At 43.3% G+C, this 21,975-nt stretch overlaps 5 protein-coding genes across 7 annotated transcripts; 4 read left to right on the forward strand and 1 right to left on the reverse strand.

The window, feature by feature from the left end:
* The first annotated feature begins 6,578 nt into the window (after positions 1 to 6,578).
* On the forward strand, positions 6,579 to 10,101 carry LOC132259549 (uncharacterized). The gene is made up of 3 exons (XM_059757222.1): positions 6,579 to 7,668; positions 7,728 to 8,024; positions 9,214 to 10,101. Exons 1-3 carry the CDS (start codon positions 7,159 to 7,161, stop codon positions 10,072 to 10,074), a joined length of 1,668 nt encoding a protein of 555 aa, XP_059613205.1. The 5' UTR covers positions 6,579 to 7,158; the 3' UTR covers positions 10,075 to 10,101.
* A 1,800-nt stretch (positions 10,102 to 11,901) lies between these two features.
* Positions 11,902 to 16,956, forward strand: LOC132259551 (palmitoyltransferase ZDHHC20-B). 2 transcript variants are annotated; one of them, XM_059757223.1, is made up of 7 exons: positions 11,902 to 12,145; positions 12,215 to 12,336; positions 12,400 to 12,595; positions 12,660 to 12,688; positions 13,860 to 14,242; positions 14,492 to 14,584; positions 16,484 to 16,956. In XM_059757223.1, the coding sequence occupies exons 1-7, from the start codon at positions 12,004 to 12,006 to the stop codon at positions 16,620 to 16,622; spliced, it is 1,104 nt and encodes a 367-aa protein (XP_059613206.1). In that variant the 5' UTR covers positions 11,902 to 12,003; the 3' UTR covers positions 16,623 to 16,956. The 2 variants fall into 2 exon arrangements, with proteins under 2 accessions (XP_059613206.1, XP_059613207.1); XM_059757224.1 differs by lacking the exon at positions 14,492 to 14,584 and having other exon boundaries at positions 11,910 to 12,145.
* LOC132259552 (homeobox protein H40-like) lies at positions 13,091 to 13,840 on the reverse strand. Its single transcript, XM_059757225.1, has 3 exons — positions 13,487 to 13,840; positions 13,196 to 13,414; positions 13,091 to 13,136 (listed from the first exon to the last, which is right to left on the reverse strand). The coding sequence occupies exons 1-3, from the start codon at positions 13,505 to 13,507 to the stop codon at positions 13,131 to 13,133; spliced, it is 246 nt and encodes an 81-aa protein (XP_059613208.1). The 5' UTR covers positions 13,508 to 13,840; the 3' UTR covers positions 13,091 to 13,130.
* Positions 16,957 to 17,183: 227 nt separating the features above from the next.
* Positions 17,184 to 17,950, forward strand: LOC132259091 (retinal homeobox protein Rx1-like). The gene has a single exon (XM_059756636.1). It carries the CDS (start codon positions 17,184 to 17,186, stop codon positions 17,859 to 17,861), a length of 678 nt encoding a protein of 225 aa, XP_059612619.1. The 3' UTR covers positions 17,862 to 17,950.
* Positions 17,951 to 19,201: 1,251 nt separating this feature from the next.
* LOC132259826 (homeobox protein ceh-12-like) lies at positions 19,202 to 20,342 on the forward strand. Of its 2 annotated transcripts, none has more exons than XM_059757616.1 (2): positions 19,202 to 19,343; positions 19,410 to 20,342. In XM_059757616.1, the coding sequence occupies exons 1-2, from the start codon at positions 19,278 to 19,280 to the stop codon at positions 20,241 to 20,243; spliced, it is 900 nt and encodes a 299-aa protein (XP_059613599.1). In that variant the 5' UTR covers positions 19,202 to 19,277; the 3' UTR covers positions 20,244 to 20,342. The 2 variants fall into 2 exon arrangements, with proteins under 2 accessions (XP_059613599.1, XP_059613600.1); XM_059757617.1 differs by having other exon boundaries at positions 19,413 to 20,342.
* The last annotated feature ends 1,633 nt before the right edge of the window (positions 20,343 to 21,975 follow it).

Here is a 21,975-nt window from a genome sequence, read left to right on the forward strand (position 1 = left end):
TTCGTGCCACCTTTTTCTGCAATTGACGCACGCTCATGTCAACACAACTTTGGACTCCCTCAGAAGCACGAGGGCGGCAGAAGAAAGCGCGCGTCAATCATGAGCTTTTCCCTCTGAACTTGAGACTCTTTTTTCTGTTTACTTTGTCGCTCTTTCACCGGCCGCTTCGAACTCAAACACAAACGCCGAAGGGCGATTTTGGCCTCAGATGGAATTGAGTGGCTCTTTGCCAACCCCAAATGGAAAATTGCAGTCCTTTTCTCGCCACACATCAAAGGGCAGAGGAATTGTGAGAATATTGCGCCGTTCAGCGGTTCAATATTGCAGTCAGATATACATAAATACATCTACCGAAGAGATAATGATTGAAGGTATTTTCCTTTAAACTTCTTCCTCTGATCGAAATGAAGCATTGCGTGATGCTTTTTACTGCAACTGAAGCAAGTTTCATCGCATTCTTCCTCTTTTTTTGCCTTCGAAAGCGCCAAACACAACTTTTATTAACCATTTATACATCATTTGTAGTCACTTCGCAATCAATTATGCATTGAAACTTTGGCAGCACTCAAAAAGTGAGTTCACATCAAAGGTTAATATATATGAAGAAAGAACAGAGAGCACACAATTCATGCTCTATTTTTCAATATCCTTCCCAGGAATTTCCTTCATCCTTTTCAGCACTATATTTCACAACTTATCCTCGTGTTTGCATGAAATACATCAAGTCTATCGCAAAGGATGGAGAAAGAGAACAATATAACGCTGACAGGAATTCTCAGACGATAGATAAACATGTTTTGACGAAAGGAATATTGCTGCAGTATTTATGGAATTTTCCCTCGAGCGATTTGATTGGGATCTTCAAAGCCTCTGCAAACTAGTGTGCTTCTAAGAGGTAAGAAATCAGAGCTATAATTCAATGAAAAATAATACGAAAGAGAATTAAACAAACATCCAGCGTTCATTCAACTCCTGCAGAACCATCCTTTTTGGCAGAGAGGATAACATTTCAGGTGAAGCGTGAGCATAAATTGCAGACAAATAATGATTTTCACAGTGGAAAAAAGTCCACCAAGAGTGACTGAGCAACATTTTTGCCACGCCGAACAAGAAGCGCAAGAAACGAGTCTCTTGGTCAGAACATAGCGCTGTGACTTTGGGGGGATTTTTGAAAAATGATTCTGTCTTCGTGAGTGCTTCATTAATTTCCCCGCGCGACCCACTTTCCCGACTGAACGGCGAGTCAATATTTGGCTGTATTTTCCCTGCGGCCTTTAAAACTCAGTCTGGATGCTTATGTCAGAATCCAATCGACTTTTTGCGAGACCCCCTTTGGTGACCGCGAGGCAGCTTTTTGTCCCCTCGCGTTGGACCTTTGCAGAGCTTTCAAATCAAAGCACTTCAGCAGAACATCACATTCTCGAAGCTCGCGGCGTTATCGAAATTACTCCCCAAAAGAGGAACACGAAATTGGGGAAAAAAGTCCGCGATACTCAGACCAGTTGTTTGTTTATTCATCATGAGAAATTATACCAATTTCAAGAGCACTTTATTAATGGTTTTTCTGCTATCGATATCTCCTCAACTCAATGAACCGCTGAACTTGACAATTGAAAAACCATTTTTTGCACACTCACTTAATCCCCATGAGCATTTAGCGACTTGTGAAAAAATTAGATTACGAAACAAAATTCCAAGTCGCATTGAAAATAAAATTATTTCCCATACTTTCAGGCACTGTGGAATTATCTGGAAAGCACACCTGATCGTGTGCAGAGAGCTTTATCGCTTCTTGTCCACCTTCGGGCGTCTGGGAAATTGAATCTTCTCTCTACGATTCGCTGTGCATTCATTGAAATAATAACGGGTCTGACCACAAAAATGTGACCGAGAAAGAGTGGCGAATTTCTGTGTCATCTCGCCAGAAATGATGACACTCGATGGGCGGTGAAAGTGCTGGACCGGAGCCAGAAGAAAGGTGCAAAAAGCAATTCACGCTATTTTTCGCCAAAATATCGCCCTTCCATGGACAGTTCAGTGAACTGTTGAGGGCAAAAAGCCACAATTTGGCGGCGACAACTAATCATACTTGCGGTGAATGTGATTTAGATGGTCAGTTTGAGAGACTAGAGTTGGAATCTTTCATAGATTGCACACATTTCGCGATCAATTATCTACAATGAGTAAAAATACAAAGTTCAAAATGACTTTTAGTATTAATATTTCTTGGGCTGCTCCAGAGATTAGAAGCTCAAAATGTGCCAAAATGTATAATTTCACATCACTTTCAATTTTTCATCAACAGCAGAAGACTTTGAGCCGTGCTTGCTCTCTTGCGGTGCTCTTGCCGCCCAGGTACGTGCACTGTTACTAAAGTGAAAGCGCCGTTTGAAGAGATAGAAAAAAATTATTGTGAATTGCACGACGATCTGTCTCGAGAGTGGGCAATTCTGTCCGGCAGTCACCTGGATCTGAAGATATTGCCTCACTTTTTCCCGCCACAGACTCTCAATTGCACCTCTTGAGCCATCGACGGACGCCTCTTGTTTTAGTCGTTTGCCAAACACTGCGCCGCTCGCAAGCATCTCTGTCATTCGCACAATTTGTGACCAAGTGCTCAGCCAGGAAGTCAGCTTCTGGAAGAATTATGGTGTTCGACAGGGTGAGTGAAGTGCACCAGATGCAGTCCATTTAATTTGATTGACTCTAATCACCTGCTCCGGTGCTAAATTGCTCACATCATTTTCACCCACGAGAGACCATAAATTCGCCCCGCAATTTATGGCGCCTTATCAAGCACGACACAGGGTGAAGTGACGATTTGCCGCCAAAACTTCACACACTTTGCGCCCTTCGTGCAAGAAGAGATCTGCAGTGAAATCTCTTTGTTGACGCGCATTGTATAACGCTGAATTGCATCCGGCAGGCGAGCAAATGAGTTGTGATGAATGAACTCGCGCGAGTATCTCTAACGCAGATTCTAATGTTGCGCCTTCACCGCACTTTGCCACTTATGCAACGGCACTTCGAGTCGCAGAGAAAGTCCGTCTTAGTGCCTGTTTTTTGCCCCGGTGCAGCTGAAATTCTTACGTTTGTCGTCAGTAATTAGCATAAGAAAATAGTGATCAACTTCATCAGCCAAAGTTAAGCATTCACTTTCAAGCAATTTGTCAGCTCAACAATTCATATTCGATTTTGACTATCAAGCGTATTTCTACTTTACTAAAAGTGCCCATTTTCAAATTCAAAGGCAAAGTTTTGCCCAAATGTATGCGATGAATTAATTGAGTTTGCACCGCAAAGTTCAGCTTTCATTAGCCATGCTTATTTTCGTGTAATTTATGCATATCTGAATGAATTAAATTTCGAACAGTGGGTCACAAAGATACGTTTGGCTGTGGTAACGTTGTTTTATTAATAATATTGCGTTTATCATCATAAAAAACCTATAAAAAAAATTAGGAGCTGCAGTCGTCTGGCGATAGAAGCAAAGCAGAAGACATTTAACCCTTTCGGCACTTATCTTATCGTTTCTCCAAGAAACGGTAAAAATTCCGTTGCTTCATGAGTTTAAAAATAAATTTATCATTGAAAAAATGACTGAATATGCAAAATTTATTTAGTATTGAATATTTCAGCTAAGGATGATTTTGATTTTCACACTGATTTTAAAGTTTTCTCGTTTTCCTTGTGCGTAAATTCACTCAAGCATTGACTTTTATAAAGCAACATTTAATATGTATCTTATCTAATAAAGCGTTCATGTAAATTTGTATAGAGCGAAAAATCAGAAAATGTTGTATTTCTTCCAGGTTCTCATTCAGTTCATGGACAGGTTTGTGTGGTGTCTTCTGCTGCTGGTCAGCGCGAACTGCATGATCAGGATCACAACGGCGCATCACGAGAAGGTGCTTGTCGAAGCCCAGACCACGTCCGAGGCGTCTTCCAGCCCAAGTTCGAGTTCCACGACGCCAGAGAGCGCGACAGAGTCTAAGGAGAGCGAATCTCGAAGCGCCAAAGTGGCTCCGCAAGGCAAATCGCAACTCCTGGAAAACATATTCAATGTAAGCGATCAGCGTGAACGAACTTCACTCAGAAACTGCGTTTTTTCTGTGGGTCGAAGTGATTGACATCAGAAAGCGATCAAAGAAAATGTCTTTGGAATTGTATTGGGAATTGTGAAATTGTATCATGAATAACAAATATCTCGCTCATCTGATCAAAATGCAAATACCCGATTCAATTTCATTCAAAATAATAATTGAAAAGCAAATTTGTACAAGTTCAATTAATATTTCCATGCAAATTTTATAAACGCTTAATCTGTAAATGGCGTAAAAATACTCGTCGGAAAATTCAGGTGACAATTTATTAGGCGAAAATGTTACTCACATCTTTTATGTGTCTGCCTTACAATGGTTTTTGACTGAAATTGCCCAATGATATGTCAAAAGAAAAAAACTATATTACAACTATTAACATTGCACAACTTTCTCATGAAACAGATCCCAATCGCCACGCTGAAAGCCGTCAATGATCTGGTGCAGAGCATCGTTTCCACAGTTCACGTCGCAGGAGGCCAAATTGATCCCAGGACGCACGATTCCGGAAGGACGGCAGAGAAGGCGAAGCAATGAATGTTGATTGGTACTATTTCGAAAGTGAGCCAGGCAAGCTTCTGATCACTCGGAATAGTACCAGACAAGCGGCACTCTTATGCAGGGTATTCTTCTCAACCAGTGAAGTTATTCAGGAAACTTTGTATTTCCCAGTGATTTAACATTAGGAATATTTTTTTGCCGTTTGACAGGGTAGAAAAGCGATTTTCAATCTATTTGTTAGGATAGGAATCTTTTGCTAATGACATTTCCAGAAACTAATCTAATTTATTCACTTACTATACTGTAAGATTGCTTTACAAATAAAGTTGATTATTTGTGCTTTTCAAAGTACGAATAATTTGTAAATCGAAATATGTTTTTGTCAATTAAAACTCTTATTGATTTAGAATGAAAAAAGTTTAGTTCTGCAATTAAAAATCAAATCATCATCTTTTACTCCGCTTGCCCCTTGGTCAATGTCAAATTTTAAATTTGTATATGTCTCATTATTACATTAGTTTATAATAACAAGAACAGATTCTACAAATGAATGTCCTTATTTATTTCTTTTTACTTTAATACGGTGAAAGAGGCGATATTAAAAATAAATTTAAATTCCGCGACATTTCGGATGCCCTCTATTGGAAAGAGAAATACCAAGAAATACACTTTCTTCCTCAACTCGGCTGTGCTGTATTTCAGCAATTTAGCAGATGAACTGAAAAATTTTGAATATATATCCGTTGATACACTAAGAAAAAAAATTACTCAAGCAAAATCATTTAGGTCAAGTAAAACCTGATAAATATATTGAATACTTTTGCTCAAAATTATAAATCTAAATTTTCGTTAAATTCTCAGAGTTTATCAAATATTGCCCGAAGACGAATTGTTTTGTTGGTTTTGTGAGCCACTCCCTCCCTTTATCATCCGAAACCGGCTTGCCTGTGTCGTGCTATTTCCCGACAACTACATTATCTGCCATATTCCGATCGTTAAAACGCGGAAAGTTGGCCAAATACGTCAACATCATTATGGCAAAGAACTCCTACCTCTGTCATTATCCGATTATCATTATCATGTTCCCGCGTTTTGTCTGTGTGTGTATGCCACAGACAATAAATCCACACATGAAGACGCCCAAACGCGGTGGAGCTACATTGTTAGCAAATTGGCAGAAATGGAAATTCAAGTTGTGGGAATAGCAATGGACGGAGATTCCAAATACCTCAAAGCCATGAGACTGAGTACAAAGTTACACGAAACGGACATCGGATCTCAGAGACAAGATGAATTACAAATCTTGTCTCAATATTACAAAGCCCGTCGTCACAGAACTACTGTCCGAATTATATCCAGAAAATCTCAGTCTCAGCAGTTACCTCCAAATTGATGAAGGATGTGAACGATACCTGTTAGATGGAAAACTGAAACCTGCTCATCAAATGGGATTCATCTGATGATGGCCAAACGTGTTCACTTTCTACGAATGTGGAAGTGATTGGCTGCTAGACGTCATTATTAATTACCAATGTTCTTCAGCAGTCAAGAATGTTAAGAATTTTTCCGATACCTACGATCAACAACGAGCACAACCAAGCAAACGGGTTTTGTAAATTATCCGATCGTCTTATAGCATTCTTCTCTGTGAATCACAGAGAAAGTATTATTTAATTCATCTCTTTTTTTTATTAAAAACCACAGCGAATGCTTTTTTAAAAACTCTTTTGTTTTACGGTGGCAAATTGTAAGCTTGCCGACCAACCATAAGTGGTTCTAATTGCCCACCTCCTTTTATTTATATATACAGGGACAGAGGGCGCAAGCTATTACAGTTGTTATATGTTAAGTTCAGAGATGGCGTTGGAGAGGCTGAGCCAGCCATATATTGGTTTTGGAGGTAGAAGGAAAAGACGCCAAAATAAAGAACCACTAAATACATAAAAAAACAGTGAAGCGTAATGTTTTATAATTGGAACAATACCAACAAAGCAACACCGCTGCTATATAAATTTTTTGCACTCTGCTGTGTTCGAAGAAACATTTGCAATCGGTGGGATTCGAACACACAACTGTAAGCATCAAGAGTCAAGCACGTTGACCACTGCGTCACAGCCGCCCTGAGTGAAATGATAAACAGGATAAAAGCGAGTGAAAAAGTTTCAGTAAAGCTTCCTGCGATCCAGCAGGCGAACGTTTCGCCATCTAGCGGAGATTTTGGTTGGCGCTCAGCTGTGCTGTTTCGCGAGAGCCGTCAAACGCGAAAGAAAAGAAGAAGAAGAAGCTGGGCTGCTGCTGGTAAAGTGGGTTTTGGAAAAAGGCAAATTGCCAGTGTTTGTGAAGTGCAGCAGCCAAACCGAGCAGTGAAGTGGTCAGCGGACACTCGCGTGCGTGAGTTATTAGTAAAAGTGGGGCGCGAGGGGTCTCGTGAGTGCTGGAAAATCGTATTGAAGTGTTGAGGCCCCACGCAACGGTGGCGCCGCTGGAGGGCCGCCGGGACATCGCAGAAGTGTGAATTTTTCCTCTGGACCTCGAGTGCTTCCCTGAAGCTGGAGCGATGTCGGCCGCGATCTACCGGGAGAGCCCCCACGGCACGCCGTCGCACTTCCCGCAGGGCCAGCCGCCCTTCTTCTCCTCGCCCGCGTCCCTGCAGCACTTCCACCAGCCGCATCCGCATTTGGCGTACGGGCAGCGCCACTGCAAGCGGAAGAGCGCCGTGGAGCTGCTGGCCGAGAGCAAGCCGCTCTACGTGAAGTCCGAGACGGTGCTGGACAGGGATCAGCAGCTCTTCCGCGGCGTGCCGATGCGCAAGACGCGCCACAGTGGCTGCGAGTCGCCCCAGCACTCCGCCTCAGCTTTCTCCGCAGACATGCTTTCGCCGTCGCGGACGCTGAGTCAGCAGGCCAGCCGCCACGCTGTCCAGCCGACGCGCGCCAGCCGCCGCAGCGCCTCCGCCCTGGCCATCAACAGCGATCTGCTGCAGACGAAGCTGCGCAAGCTGCTGAACTCCGAGAGCAAAGAGATGCTGGACTTCGGCTACCCGCTCTCCTCCAGCATCGCCCAAGAAGTGAGTCCTTCCCTGTCCCCCAGTCCGCGACCCCTCTCACGCGCGCGCCTCCCTTACAGCTGAACGTGCACCAGCCCAAGGACTCCTCCGTGTTCTTCTCCAGCGCCTTCCTCTCGCCCCAGTCGCTGCCGCCGCAGCCCGTGTCTGACGACGACGACGTATATCGCTTCGATGAGACGCTCATCCTCACGGACGACTACCACGCCATCAGCCCGCCGGCGGAGTACGCGGAACGCGCCGGCGCCACGCCGCGCTACTACCAGCGCTCCTTTTCACACTCACAGGCCGCGTCCGGCGACTACTCGCCTTCCTTCAACATCAACAGCCACAAGTCGCTGCCGGATCTCAACTTGCAGGTGAGAACAATGAGATGCGCCGCGCCCTGCTTCCCAGGGCGCGCCGCGCGCGAAACTGGAGCACTTCTCACACGATCAACGCGAAGACGCAGCGGCGCACGAGTCGTGATCTATGCGAAACTGGGGCGTTCGGATTGCAAGGGATTTTCTCTGAAGGATTTCCTGCATTTGCATTGAATTGTGTCGAGATAAGTTCGCCAGAATGGCTCTTAAATCACTGCACGTAAGCCCGAGAAGCTGGCGAATAAATGACACTGTGCTCATAATGAGGGAGAATTGTGCTCTGCAATGATGCTGGAACTGAAATATCGCTTTAGATTAACCTTCGGATCGGAAGGTCTTTCGGTCAATGTGACCAAATTTGAGTCTCGCACTTTGCCGCGAACGCTTTGTTGCATATATGCGAAGCTAATTTCATAGAAAAACTTACAGTTGAATAGTTTATTTGTAATTCTCAAAAAACTGCAATCCCAGTGCAAATATAACAAACTTTTAACGAGTAAAAGAGTCAATCTTATAGCCAAATTCCCTTGCTGAGGGTGAAGATGTTCTTTAAAGACTGTTCTGAGCTACATGCAGTTCTAGATGAGACCAACAAATAGAATGAGCAAAAGACAAACAATTTCAACGCCAGATTTATCTAATTTGTAGGCTAGAAACTGCTTAAGAAACTATAGGAAATTCTTAGTCTGAATCCGTAAGTTCGCGCCAGAACTTTTCCCATAGCTTCGCAAATGGTCAATCGATGCGATCTTCTTTCCGCATTCGTACAGCTTAATTAGCCATTAAAGCCCCCGAAGAGAAAAGTGACGAGTGCACACTTTCGGGTGCCTTTTATTAGATTTCCAAATGAATAATCTGTTGAATATTACATTTGGCCGCCAAGTGTTTATTTTCATGTTTTCCAACGCTGTCTTTCTCGTGTTGGGGCGTTGAATTAAAAGTGCTTATTTCATCACACTCTTTTCTTTCTTCTTTTAATGATGTTGTGAATTAATTTGAACTTCATGGCTTCTCTTTCCAAAGCCAAAAGTTGACTTTCGTGTGCCGGATTGCCAAAGCAGCGAAAAAGATTGTAATATGGACGGCGCGCATGTGGGAGTCGTTGAGTCTATATTGAGAACTTTTGCTGGCAATGCGACTCGACATGTGAGGAAATTGTGCTGATTTTGCAATTGTTGCCTTGCAGGTGAGCCGCCACTCGCCGCACAGCGAGGCTCTGAGCTGCTGCAGCCGCGGCAACAGGTCCAACAAATCCGGCTCGTCCTTCAACAGGGATTCCGGCGGCTCGTCCGGCCACTACACGCACCAGAGCGAGCCGGCGCCGTGCTGCAGTCAGCCGGACGCGGTGCAGGGCGAGTTCCGGCGCGACAGTGGCTCCTCGACGCAGCACAGTGGCAATTCGTACTTCGCCTACGGCATTCCGCCGCTGGGCTTCGACGACAAGGCGGACGACGAGGCGGATTGCCTGCTGGACTTCACCACGGCCGAGGTGCCGGAGGCCTTCCAGGACGACTACCAGGTGCCGTCGGCGCGCCAGGCGGTGCTGTTCTTCGAGGAGAAGGCGTACGGGCGCCAGGAGGGCCAGGAGGAGCTCAGCCCGCCCGGTCTGGGCGTGTTCAAGCGGCAAAAGTGCCTGCGGCTGAAGCAGCGCGGCCGCGGCGACGACCGGCGGCCGATCCTGCGCTCCAAGAGCGACATCAGCGACAGGTACTGGGGCCGCGAGGGCGACAAGCGCCACCGGCCGGAGATGTTCCAGCTGGAGCGCTTCTTCGACCGTCTGGGGCTGAACGAGAAGAGCTACGAGGAGCTCGTGACCACGAAGGGCGCCGCCGCGGCGGCGGCGTACAGTGATAAGGACTCGGACCAATCGAGTGTGGTGTTCTTCTCGGACGTGAGCACCGTGGACTCCACCCGACTGCCGGACAGCACGGCGGAGGCGGGCCAGGCGAGTGGACCATATCGCTCCACCGAGCCGCCGTCCATCGTGGAGCGCAACGCGCGCATCATCAAGTGGCTGTGCAACTGCAGGCGCGTGCAGCTCACATAGCAAGTGAAGAGGGGCTTCGGGCTCGCGTGAATGCAATGATAGTCACACTCTCTCTGACCCTTTTCCCTCCCGCGCTCGCTGTTTCCGTGATAACCGAACACTGGCGACAATTGGAATTCTGTGAGACTGAATTCTTCTTTAGGCTCGATAGAGAGCTCTTGAGTCCTTAAAGTCCTCTGTCTAGAGAGAAGCTGAAATAGGCAAAAGAACTGAACATTCTTTAACGTATTCTGACCTTCAACCTTGTTTCACTTCAAAGATTAATTTCATTTGACTTGGAAAGGTGAATTAGTTGTTTTCTCGTATTTAATATCCCGAAATGTGTGACTTAAATGTGTTATTTGTCTATTGTAACTTTCTTTTGGGGCTTTTATTAGAGAAAATACCATCAATATTGATTGAATCAATTATAAGTGATTTATTGCTTGATATTTCTGTCCCATTTGCAGTTCAAAAAACTATTCAGAGACCATTGATTAGCACGACATTGAAGAGTGACGAAAGGACATTTCACAGTCTCACTGAATTGATTACTAGAGTATTTGAAAGTGTGCTATTTCCATCTTCGCCAGTGTAAATTACTATTTTGTCCCTCCGATTCCCTGCTTTTATCAGTTCCTCTCGCGTCCAGAGTTGAAAGAGCTTCACTGGCAAATACGAAGAAAATATTTCGATTGGGAAATAGAAAGACCAAAAACGAAGATATGACCTTTAGAAGGCCAGCAAAAGAGCCGATTTTTTTAATTTTGAAGTCTAGTCCTGGAAATTCCACAGAAAGCTTTTCAACTCTGACGAAATCCTAGTAGAATTTCCACAGGCATTGTGAAAATAACCACCATTGAAGAAGATTTTAGACTGTATTCAACATTCTGCAGAAGCATTCTTGACTGTAGTATTGCAACTTTTGCAACTTGTGCATTTCTTTTCTTCCGTGTAAAGGAAAAAAAACGATTCCGTAGGTGATAAAGAGTGAATAGTCCGCCGAAGAGAGTCCTCGTAGGTTTTGTTTGTTTGTTTGTTTTATTGTAACACTATTGACGATAACTCACGTTTTATTAACCAGAAAGTTTTGGAGGATATTTTATGAATTATACAAGAATAATTATAATTGTTATTAATCGATGAGACGACGCAATGTGAGAATCTCTCCTCAAAGGTGCAAATTTTATTTGATTGTTTATTGTTTGATCTTTTTTATTATTATTTACATAGTATTTGTCAATTTTATTGCATACAATATTAAAAAAAAAACACTAGTGTGAGACTTTAGAGAATGTATGTAAATTCAATATACGCCAGATATTCTAAACCAAGTTTGTTACAATAACTTCACGTAATGAAGAAAACAATTTATCCCGTTTATCGATCTTATCATTTTTTCGATGTGACTTGTGACAATTTTGAATTGTATATCGAACTATATATATTGTAATCTCGTTATATAATCTGCGAACTGGCTTTTCAAAAAGTAAAACAATTTACCCATTAAAAGCTCACGTAATCATTATAGAGTAAATGAAGGAGATTAAAAGAAAATGGAACTGTTTAAAAAAAATAACTGAAGAGTAGTTTATCAATGGAATAATAAGAGAAAAAAAACATTTACCCAATTATGACGTAGAGAAATGTGTATAAAATTTACTGTAAAATCGAATGAATTTACTCGTACCGAACTCAATAATGGTACTCGATCGTTCGTAGGAATAGCGCCTAATCCACACACACTTTACAAATAAATAAAACTTATTCTAATCTGAGAAAATCAAATCGCGCGCTTTCAATCTCAACCGCCATCAGCCATACAAAAGTGTTCCCAGAGAAGAAGTGTGCTCAGCAGTTTGACACTTGGACTCGGACGATAAATATGGCAAAAGTGGGTTTCCTCTGATTTTATTCGTCTCCTGCTGTGTTTCCTCCGCAATTGTGACCATGTCCCTCACCGGAAATTACGACCAGAAGTCCCAGCCGACCTGCCACTGCTGCTTCCGCTTTCTGCGCTGGATCCCCGTACTGTTCATCCTGGCCGTCATCTGCTGGTCGTACTTCGCGTACGTCGTGCAGCTCTGCTTCCGTGAGTCTCTCCTGCGCCCCAGGTGTGCCCCACACCCACTCTAACCACTCCCCGCTGTTCTCTCTACAGTCAGCGTGACCTCCGTGGCGGAGCGCATCGTGCTGCTGCTCCTCTTCCACCTCTTCTTCGCGATGTTCATGTGGTCGTACTACCAGACCATCTTCACGGGCATCGGCACGGTGCCGCCCAAGGTGAGTGCTTCTGGGCTCGCCCGTGAGTCACCTGCTGATAAGCTCTTTCTCTCTCTTGCACAGTTCCGTATTCCCGCCAGTGAGCTGGAGAAGCTGAACCGCGCCGAGAGCGAGGAGACGCAGAAAAGGATCCTCGAGGCCTTCGCCAGGGAGCTTCCGGTGGTCAACAGGACCATCACGGGTGCCGTGCGCACGTGCGAGAAGTGCCAGCACGTGAAGCCCGACCGATGCCACCACTGCAGCGTGTGCGGGGTTTGTGGTGAGTCGGAAGGGGCGGGAAATGGGAGAAATCCTCGTGCTGACTGTCTCTCGTTCTCTTGCAGTGCTCAAGATGGATCATCACTGCCCGTGGGTGAGTCTCAAGTGTCCTTAATGTGCTTTTCAGGAATTTAGGGCGCACTTTGTTTCGACTGTTTCCACTGGCTTAAAGGCCACTGAAAATCAATCGTACGAATGAAAAAGAAATGAAACCTCTCGATTAGCTTCAAGGAGTCCAAATTCTCCTCAGCCTTTGTGCTCTGCGAGTGGAGAATTGAAGGACTCTAAGAGAGACTCAAGGCCACACCCAAGGATGAATATTATTAATTCGTCTTGGAAACCATCATAATTTATTTTTATACAAATATTCACTGGAGGGAATTTGAAAAATTGAGATTCTTATAATGTTAAAAATCATAGTTCTATCCTAAGAGTTGAAGAAAAAATTAATATTTTTCCACAATTGCAGTCATTCTGCACTGAAAAGTTCCAATCTCTCTTAAAAATATTGCCTTTTCGGGTTTTTCGGCATAAAATCATATCTGGAAAACCACACTTTGGTTTGCTTTGAACACTCACAATATCACGTCTTTAATCCTACTTCCTTATCCCGCTTTTTATACAGCTTTCGTCGGTGGTTGAACCATGTCATCACGGCATCCAAGGACAAACCGTTGTTGAGGGCGAGTCTGCGTTTCTCCCAAGTTTTCGGATACTTGTCCCACAAGAACGCCCTCTCAAGCGCCAAAAGTTGCTCAAAGTTGAAGGTCCACGTAAACTTCTTTGCTCGAATTGACCTTAAATCACCAGAATTCTCACGCTGCGACGCAAAAAGAGCAAAGAAAGATGAACTAGGGGACTAAATGGCAATTTATAGAGCTAAAACACTCACTAAAGTCGCCGAATTGTACATGATCGAGTGTAAACTTCAATTGACCGAACGGGAATATACTATTCAGTGATTCTTCTCGGGCTGTTGTCGAAAGTCAACTGTGAATCCTGGAATCGCTCTATCAAATTTTTACAGTCTCCCCATCAATTTCTACAGCATTTGACCGTTTAACCAGAGAGAAGGAAAGCCTCCGTTGTCCATCATTTCAGTCCAGTTTTTGTCCCCCACAAAAAGCGAAAGAATTTCGTGTGTTTCATTCGCATTACAAACCAAGTGATAAATTTGCTTTGTTTGACTTTCTCCAGGAGTTTTCATCAAAATTCGTCCATGAATATAAGAATTATGTATACTAAAGCACAAATCACCTTTTCAGGTTGGCAATTGCATCGGCTTCACGAACTACAAGTTCTTCATCCTATTCCTGGGCTACGCGCTGGCCTTCTGTCTGTACGTCGCGCTCTCGTCGCTACCTTACTTCCTGCAGTTCTGGCAGGGTGAACTGGAGGGCGGCATGGGGAGGTTCCACATTGTGTTCCTCTTCTTTATCGCCGCCATGTTCGCCGTGAGTCTGGTGAGCCTGTTCGTGTACCACATCTACCTGGTTACACTCAATCGTACCACGCTGGAGGCCTTCCGGGCGCCCATCTTCCGCGGCACGGGTCCGGACAAGAACGGCTTCAGCCTGGGACGCCTCAGCAACTTCCAAGAGGTGTTCGGCGACCAGAAAGTGCTCTGGTTCCTACCCATCTTCACCAGGTGAGGGCTCGTTTCTCTTTTCTCATGCATTTCTGCGTTTTTATTTTCCTTTTGGTGAATTTGGCAAATTAAAATAACTTCCTCTAGTCAGCTCGCGAAGATCACACAGCTTTCACGCCTAATCATTTTAGAGACAGACTGTTTCATAATGTTCTCACACTTAATTGTCTAACAGAATTGTTGCTCGTTTTGTGTTAGCAAAAGTTCATGAATCCCTGAATAGAAAACTCTCTCAACTGTGATTTTTAGTTTGGGCGACGGATTGGAGTATCCAATTCAAGCGCAGCACCAGCGAACGCATCCCTCCACGTCCTACGCATCCATGGGCGAGACGTCAACAAGGTTAGAGGCCACAAGTAATCCCTTGCTTCCCATCAATTCGAGTAGCAATTCGAGTAGCAATGACTGTACAAAAGATTCTTCAACAGTTTTACACGTTTAATCGCATCGCATCAGCGTTCTTTCCATGGATTTCTCTTTTTGTGTTTTTCTTGGGATTCCCTTAAGGACTCAGAAGTGTAAAAATTCCCACCTCAAGACTGCAAATTAATGACTTTTTTCTTGGGATCCTTGCCCAAGAAAAAGAGTCGGACAGAGAAAATTTATTTCACAAAAATCATGCCTTTATCGGTTTTTCCTTTATACAAGATTTAATTTAAAACTGTTAAAATTCCAATTTCTGGGTTCTTAAGTCCCCATCAGTGACCTTTAGTAATTTATAATGTTCAATAGCTGCAAAATGTCAATTCGTAAAGTCGAGATTAGCAGGTATGATTTCTATGTGAAGCCAAGAGAGTAATCAGATCTTCTGCAAGAACATTCATCGTGTCCGAGGGGAATTTTTCAACGATGCCTTGAAACTTACATTCCTCAGCAGGAAAATAGATTGAAGCATTAAGATATTTTCAAGAAATATCAAACAAATATAAAGATTATACATTAAAGAATTCTATTTAGTTCTAGATTTCACCCAATTTACAAGGATTTTTTCAGAAATCTATAAATTTGTAAGAAATTCAATTGTTCTCTTTCTTCGGATATTAAAAATTGATTGATGGAAAAATCTGGCGAATACTACAATTATGCTTAATTAGAGTGCGAAGGACAACAGGCTGTAAGGGTTCAAATTTTGACCATTACAGATAAAAGATTATTGTTTTTTTATTATCTTAATGAGGCTATTTATTTTGAGTCGGAATAATTTTAATCCGACATGCACTAAAAATTTGAATTAGTGTCTAATGAGGGTTTACCCTCATTAGACTTGGTTTGGTGTGAAAAACGATTAATTTTTAGTTAAATCCGAACGAAATGGGCCGAAGCGCTTTCGCCTAGATTATAAATGCTAGGATTACAGTAGATCCGAACTGCTTTTAATATCAGGTTAGAACTTTAAACTAACACGATATAAATAGCCTATAAGTTTAGTCCCTATAGAAATATAAACTCAATTCTAATGTCCTCTTGTCCAACTGTCTTGTAAAACTGATCATCTTCACAGATTACCTCACCTCATTAAGTTCTCTTTTTGTTTTTTTCTTGGTGTTGGCAAGTATTTTAAAATATTTAAGAACACAAGTTTCCAAAATCGTACAGTCAAATCCAGAATTCTTGATGATTTATCGATTTTTTTACTTCTTAAAAGACAATTTTATACGCAGTTTTAATATCACAGTCAAAATCGCGAAGTAAAACCTGAAATTTTTACGGTTTTAGATACTTTTCCCTATGAATATACCAACTCTTTCCCAGATAATTTCAATGCAACGTTGAAAACTGCCCTTGATAGAGGAAAAACGACTACAAAGTAACTGATTACGCTCTTAAACTTAAGGTTAAGTTGATCTTATATAATTTTTTGTACATTTTACACTCTCAATTCTTCATATAGTTACTTCTTCTGGCGAAACCTACGTTATATTGCTTTATCTTTAAAGAACGCACTAGTTGTAGAGTTTTTCACCAACCATCGCCTTTTTTTCTACTTAAGAGATATTTTGATAACAAGCAAATTATTGTGAGATTGAGGAAAAGAAATCGTGAGGTGAATTCGCAGTGATAGAGAAGAATGTGAAATAAAATTTTTTGGAAATTAGATGCAAGAATTGGTTTTTAATTTGCCATCTTCACACACATTTTCCATGATCGTTTTGCAGAATAATTGCATAGTTTCTCTCGCTATAATTAGCTTTGTTGGCCAGATTTTGCACTGTTTAAATTGAGATGAACTCCGTTTTGCAGCGTCGGCGACGGCGTCTCGTATCCCATTCGCTGCATGGAGGACGAAGAGGACACGGAGTCGCTGTTGGGCGCCGATTCGCGACAAGAGTTTGAGATTTTCTCACGGACTGAATTGGGCGAAGGCGATGAGATTCACTGAGTCGCAGCTTCTCGCACTCTTCCTGACAGAGAGACACAAATTTATGAGAACGATAGATTTAGGAGCTAGTTTTAGGCGAGATGCGATTTGTACATAAAAGGGCAGGGATATCAACTGTATATTCCGTGTGATTGCGAGATTGATATGGGATGAAAAAGAGCGCGTATTTTTATCAACTTCTCTGCCCGCGCGCGAGTGAAATCGCGCCGGGAGAAAATTTAATTGCTTTAACTCCTTTGAATGATGTTAGCATTTATCGATGCATTCCAAATGGTTCAATATTTGGCGTGAAAAATAAAGAAAATGACGAAGAAACATACTCTCTCTCTCTCTCTCACTCACTGTCCAGCGATCGAAAAAGGAAAGGGGTCGGGCGAAGCCTGTGCACAGGTAGAAGATTAGGCAAAAGGAGACGAACCGTCCGCTCTCATTGGTCGAGCAGGTAAGCAGCAAAAATACTATAAAAGACCGAAATTTCTGCAGGATTTTCAATTGTCCTCGAATAGCACACTTGTACAGTCACTTTTTTGTTTATCTCTGGAAAGCACCGTTTATAGCAGAATGGATCCATTCGATGAGATTTGTGCCGAACTTTTCAATCAGTCGTCTGACGATCTCGCCGCGATGTATCAATTATACGATAGTGTCAGTGAACCATCAGCGCCTGGACCAATTCGTCGCAGCAGGAAGAAAAAGACATGCTTCTCAGCCGCGCAACTGTTGGCACTTGAGCAAGCCTTCGACGAGAACAACAAGCCAAGTCGTGCAAGTAGGTGCGCAATCGCGTGCAATCACGACTTGCCTGAGGACACTGTGAAGACGTGGTTCCAGAACCGTCGATCCCGACAAACGCGAGCCTTGAAAGTGTCCAAAACCAGGGCGAATGCGATCAATAACTCTCCATCATCACCATTTGCGTCGCCGGCATCTTTTTCGAATCAAAGCTCCTGTCAAGTGGAGCCCCAGAATGACCTGCAGGAACTATCAGCGATGCCCGCGATTGGACAATATCAGGTTCAGCCAGATTGCACACTGGGGTTCTACGACGGGTATACCTATCAGATTCAGCAGGGCTACACAGCTCCAGAACAGCAGTATTGGCCGCAGCAGTATTGGCAGCAGCAGTATTGGCAGCAGCAGTATTGGCAGCAGCAGTTTTGGCCGCAGCAGTATCACTGGCAGCCCGAAATCCATCCCGAAACTGGCCAGACATTCCTGGGCAACGCAAGACAGCAGTAGACCACTCCGATGCCGGATGATCACCAGACGTACTTCCCCAACACTTCATTTGACGAAAACGTACAGTTTTAAGGACACCAACGATTAAATTTCCCACCCAGCACATATATTGTGATAAAAAATTGTTCTACTTTCATTGCATTAAATAACAAAATTTCAAATTTTTCACTACACAATCTACTTTCAATAATTTGCGGTTCTTCGGCTTCACTCCAGTGGTTTTTCATCATTGTTTCCCCAAAAAATAGCGAGAATAAGAGATTTACTGACGCAATCAAGCACATTCACTTCAGGATTCTCCGTCCGTCCTTGAAACATCTTTAATTTTAGAGAACAAGAATGCTCTCAGTCTGCTGAATTTCATAGTGGAGAGTTGCCAGAAGATCATTGATTTCCCTCAGGACATTGATAACAACACCCGAATTGTTGCAATGTTGATAATATGGTGCAATCTGGAAGAACACATAATGAAAATTTAATGTTAGAGCATCTTTTTGAGTCTTCTTGTCCAGAGAAAGATTGATTTTTAGTTAAGAAAACGCAATTTGGTCTGTTTTTCTCGAACTGTCTAGTAAATTTCCAATGGAACTTGCAGATTTTCTATGCAAAATGTGCTTGTTCAAGAGTCTCAACGCCCTTTAAAATTTATTTCAGTACGAATTCATTGATTCCAAGGATCCCAATAAGAAACACGCTGGAAAAATATTTGACGCATTCTATTCAGTACAGCAATGTTCAAGTTGCTGCAAATTTCACACTCCAAATTGTGATATTTAATATAAGTTTTGATATTTAAATGAAAAACAAAAACTAAGCTTTTTTTTTAGTTCTAAATGAAATAATATTTGATTAACAATAATATTTTTACGAAGTATCATTTCGTTTCTCATACAAATCAAAAAATTCTTGCCTTTTATCAATACCGCACGATCAAAATCATATTCATACGTATGCAAATATCCGTGATTAAAAATATTCAGAAAATCCCCTAAAAGAGTCTTCATTTTGTTACTTCTTTGCCCCTCGCTTCGAAGGCACAGTTGGGACTGCGAGATTCTCAATTTAACTACATTGCCCTTGCAAACGGTCTTTTGAACACTCATTGGCTCTTGAGTGTCTTAATCCCTCCCGTCTTTACCTGCGCACAGGTCTCTGCGCCCTCGGCTTGTGCCAGGGCTTATGTACTGTCCAGGTCACTTGGGACTGCAGAAGGTTTGGAAGAGGCGGGATTGCGCTGCATTTTCCTGGAATTCTGGCCAGGCACATATTTGGGCCGAAGAGTGGCCACTGTCTTCGGGCGGCCGAGCAGGAGAGTGTGGGTTATAAAAGAGACTCAAGCCAGACCGGATTATCATTTACTCTACAGTTTCTGTGCCGTGACAATCGCTTTGAGTCTTTGTGAGTGGAATAGTTGATATGAGTGACTACTTGACGACCAACTCCATGGAGAGCTTCGAGTCCATCCAGAACGCCCTCGACGAGGTGAGACTCCGGACGCGAGATTGTGCGCTTTCGTGGTAACTGTAAGTGTGGCTTATCTCGTTCCAGAAGATCCAGAAATTCGAGACTTGGCCCCTGAACGAGTCTTGGTCGCCGTCCACATCGTCTACACAGAGCTCTCCACATTCTGTGTCCAGCAGCCCTCAGCAGATGCCTGAGCCACAGATTCCGCCGGCCACGAAGACCGAGGTCGTGCTGCCGCCGATCCTCAATGATCCTGTGGTGCGCCAGTCGGCCACCGTGCAGCCCATGGCGCGCCAGACGACTCCCACGGCCGCCACCACGTTCCGCGACAACGTGCGCAAGCGCTCCAGGACGCAGTTCAGCGCCCTTCAGCTGGTGACGCTGGAGAAATCCTTCAACCAGAGTGTGTACATCTCTCGCGCCACGCGCAGCACGCTAGCGCGCGAGCTGAGCCTCACGGAGAAGCAGATCAAGATCTGGTTCCAGAACCGGCGCATGAAGGAGAACAAGGTGTTCAAGGGGAAGGTGACGGCCGGCCCCAAGGCATCCAATCGGATCGCCGCCACCGCCGTGAAGAATCTGCAGCGCCTGGCGGAGAAGCAGAACGACCAGAACATCGTGTCTAGGCTCATGTCGCAGCGCCAGGCTGTGATCGCTCAGGGCTACCCAGCGTCCGCGTTCGCATCCGGCGAGGAAGTGCACCACTATCAGCCGCCGCCGCCCTCGTACGCCGCGCCGCCACCCTACCCCGCCGGGTCGCAGATGTACCAGCCGCCGCCTTTCTACCATCAGGATAACTTCTACGAACCCGCCTTCCGGCCAGACTTCAGCGACATGATCTACAATCCCGCTGAGCAGTATTCGATGCCGAACGACAACTTCTCCACGCTCAACTGGGGCAACATCCTCGCCGCCTGAGCGCGCCCCCGCTTGCTACCTGATCAAGTGGTACAATTCATCGCTTCTGCATTCTCCCCAATAAGTCATACACTGAGAGATTAAATGCTGTTCTATGCCCACAAATCTGGCCTTTTATCTCCTCGCACGTGTCTCGGATTCCGCCCTGGTCGTTCAACTCGAAGATCCCCTGGCCATTAGCACTCGTGCCGGGCAGTCGGATGCCTTCTAATGGCCTCACCACTTCTCTCTCTCTCTCGCTTTCTTGCCTTTCGCCCCAGGAAAAAGCCCAGGTGTAGGTAAGAAATACCACAGAAGAAATCACTTCTTGTGCTACTGCTCAACATTTCTGTCCACTTTTCCTCAGCTGCCTGGCTTTGAGCGCGCGCCCGAGATTCCATTCCGACAGCTTATCTTCCCTTCTGATCAATTTGGGAAAATCAGCACTTCTCAAAGGGCTGAAATTTGCTCATTGGGTGGGAATAAAGAAATTGTCCTTCAAACTCATTGATTTTTATTAAGCAATTGCAGGTTTCTTCTTAGTACACTCAATCTAATTGTAGTGCTGGGTTGCGCATTTTGAGAAATCTTGAGAGTATTTCAAACAGCTTTTACAAATCTTTGACATAATTCGCTAAATATTGAAGCTTTAGAACTCGATTGATATTCAAGAGATGTTTTAAATGCTCTCAGATTCATTGCAGTTTTCTTCAGCGTGAATTCTTTTTTCAGCATATTTGAGGACCATTCGATGTTGACTATTTATATCAATTTGAGTTTATATCGCTATTTAATACCGTATTTTTTTGGCTTTCAACTCCATTAAAGAATAAATAATTATGAAAATTCACATAAAATCCTGAGTATCTGTCCATAGCTTTTGGGATTAAAGATTTTACCTATTTAGGAGATTTTCCATCAATTCGAAGTGCGAAAAACCATGGAAAAGATTATGCTTTATTTCTTATCTATTTTTTAAGGCTTTTTAGCCTTAAACACTCAAATTTTGTCACCCCTTCCAAGACAATAAAGTTTAGATGAAGCAAATCGCATGCGACGAAGTTTCTTCCTTCTTTGCTTTTCACTGAAATGTGTACAAAATTGGCGGTTAAGAATTGAACAAATGATTATTAGAAAACGCATGACAAGACAAGCGTTCTTGGTGTCATTCATCTCCCAGTTGAAAATTAAATGCCTTGCGATCCTTTAATCCTTATCAATTTTCAAAGAAAACAAGGGAAAAATTTCGCATTTGTGAAAAGTGTGATCGATTAAGCAGCAAAGTGTTAAGTAATTCATTGTGATCAGGTCAAAATCTTATGCCATTTAAGATCATTAAAGTTAATATGAAAGTAATGAAGTGTTTATTATTTTTGTAACAGTCAATTTGTTAGCCAAGAGTTGCATCTAGAGAGAAAAATAGCCTTTTTAGAATCTTCTTAAGCACAATTTTAAGTGCAAATTATTGAAGCCCGAAAACCTCTATTTTCTGCCTTCCATTTGCAGTTTCGTTGAGAAGAGGCAATTCAAAATGATATCAAGATCGTCTTAACCAATTGAAGATCAGCGCGTTCAATGGGCGTGTCAAGATGGCTTTCATTTGGTCCAAATGATATTTATATTCATTCATCTTTCTTTCCCAAGAAAAATGACGTATTTTTCCATACCCTTCGGGGTAAATGATATTTTTTCAGCGATAAACAACTCATTAAATGCGGAGAACCATCATTTCCTGCAAAGTTGCAATTAAAGG

This window comes from Phlebotomus argentipes, unplaced genomic scaffold (genome assembly GCF_947086385.1).
Source record: "Phlebotomus argentipes unplaced genomic scaffold, Phlebotomus argentipes genome assembly scaffold_18, whole genome shotgun sequence".
NCBI lineage: Eukaryota > Metazoa > Arthropoda > Insecta > Diptera > Psychodidae > Phlebotomus > Phlebotomus argentipes.

Coding starts and splice junctions, on each gene's coding strand:
- LOC132259091 (XM_059756636.1), top strand. CDS start 17,184: ATGGATCCATTCGATGAGATTTGTGCCGAACTTTTCAATCAGTCGTCT.
- LOC132259552 (XM_059757225.1), bottom strand. CDS start 13,507: ATGTACAATTCGGCGACTTTA. Junction 13,415..13,486: donor TGTACAATTCGGCGACTTTA/GTGAGTGTTTTA, acceptor TTTGCGTCGCAG/CGTGAGAATTCTGGTGATTT.
- LOC132259549 (XM_059757222.1), top strand. CDS start 7,159: ATGTCGGCCGCGATCTACCGGGAGAGCCCCCACGGCACGCCGTCGCAC. Junction 7,669..7,727: donor CCTCCAGCATCGCCCAAGAA/GTGAGTCCTTCC, acceptor CCTCCCTTACAG/CTGAACGTGCACCAGCCCAA. Junction 8,025..9,213: donor TGCCGGATCTCAACTTGCAG/GTGAGAACAATG, acceptor GTTGCCTTGCAG/GTGAGCCGCCACTCGCCGCA.
- LOC132259826 (XM_059757616.1), top strand. CDS start 19,278: ATGAGTGACTACTTGACGACCAACTCCATGGAGAGCTTCGAGTCCATC. Junction 19,344..19,409: donor TCCAGAACGCCCTCGACGAG/GTGAGACTCCGG, acceptor ATCTCGTTCCAG/AAGATCCAGAAATTCGAGAC.
- LOC132259551 (XM_059757223.1), top strand. CDS start 12,004: ATGTCCCTCACCGGAAATTACGACCAGAAGTCCCAGCCGACCTGCCAC. Junction 12,337..12,399: donor TCGGCACGGTGCCGCCCAAG/GTGAGTGCTTCT, acceptor TCTCTTGCACAG/TTCCGTATTCCCGCCAGTGA. Junction 14,243..14,491: donor TTCCTACCCATCTTCACCAG/GTGAGGGCTCGT, acceptor TGTGATTTTTAG/TTTGGGCGACGGATTGGAGT.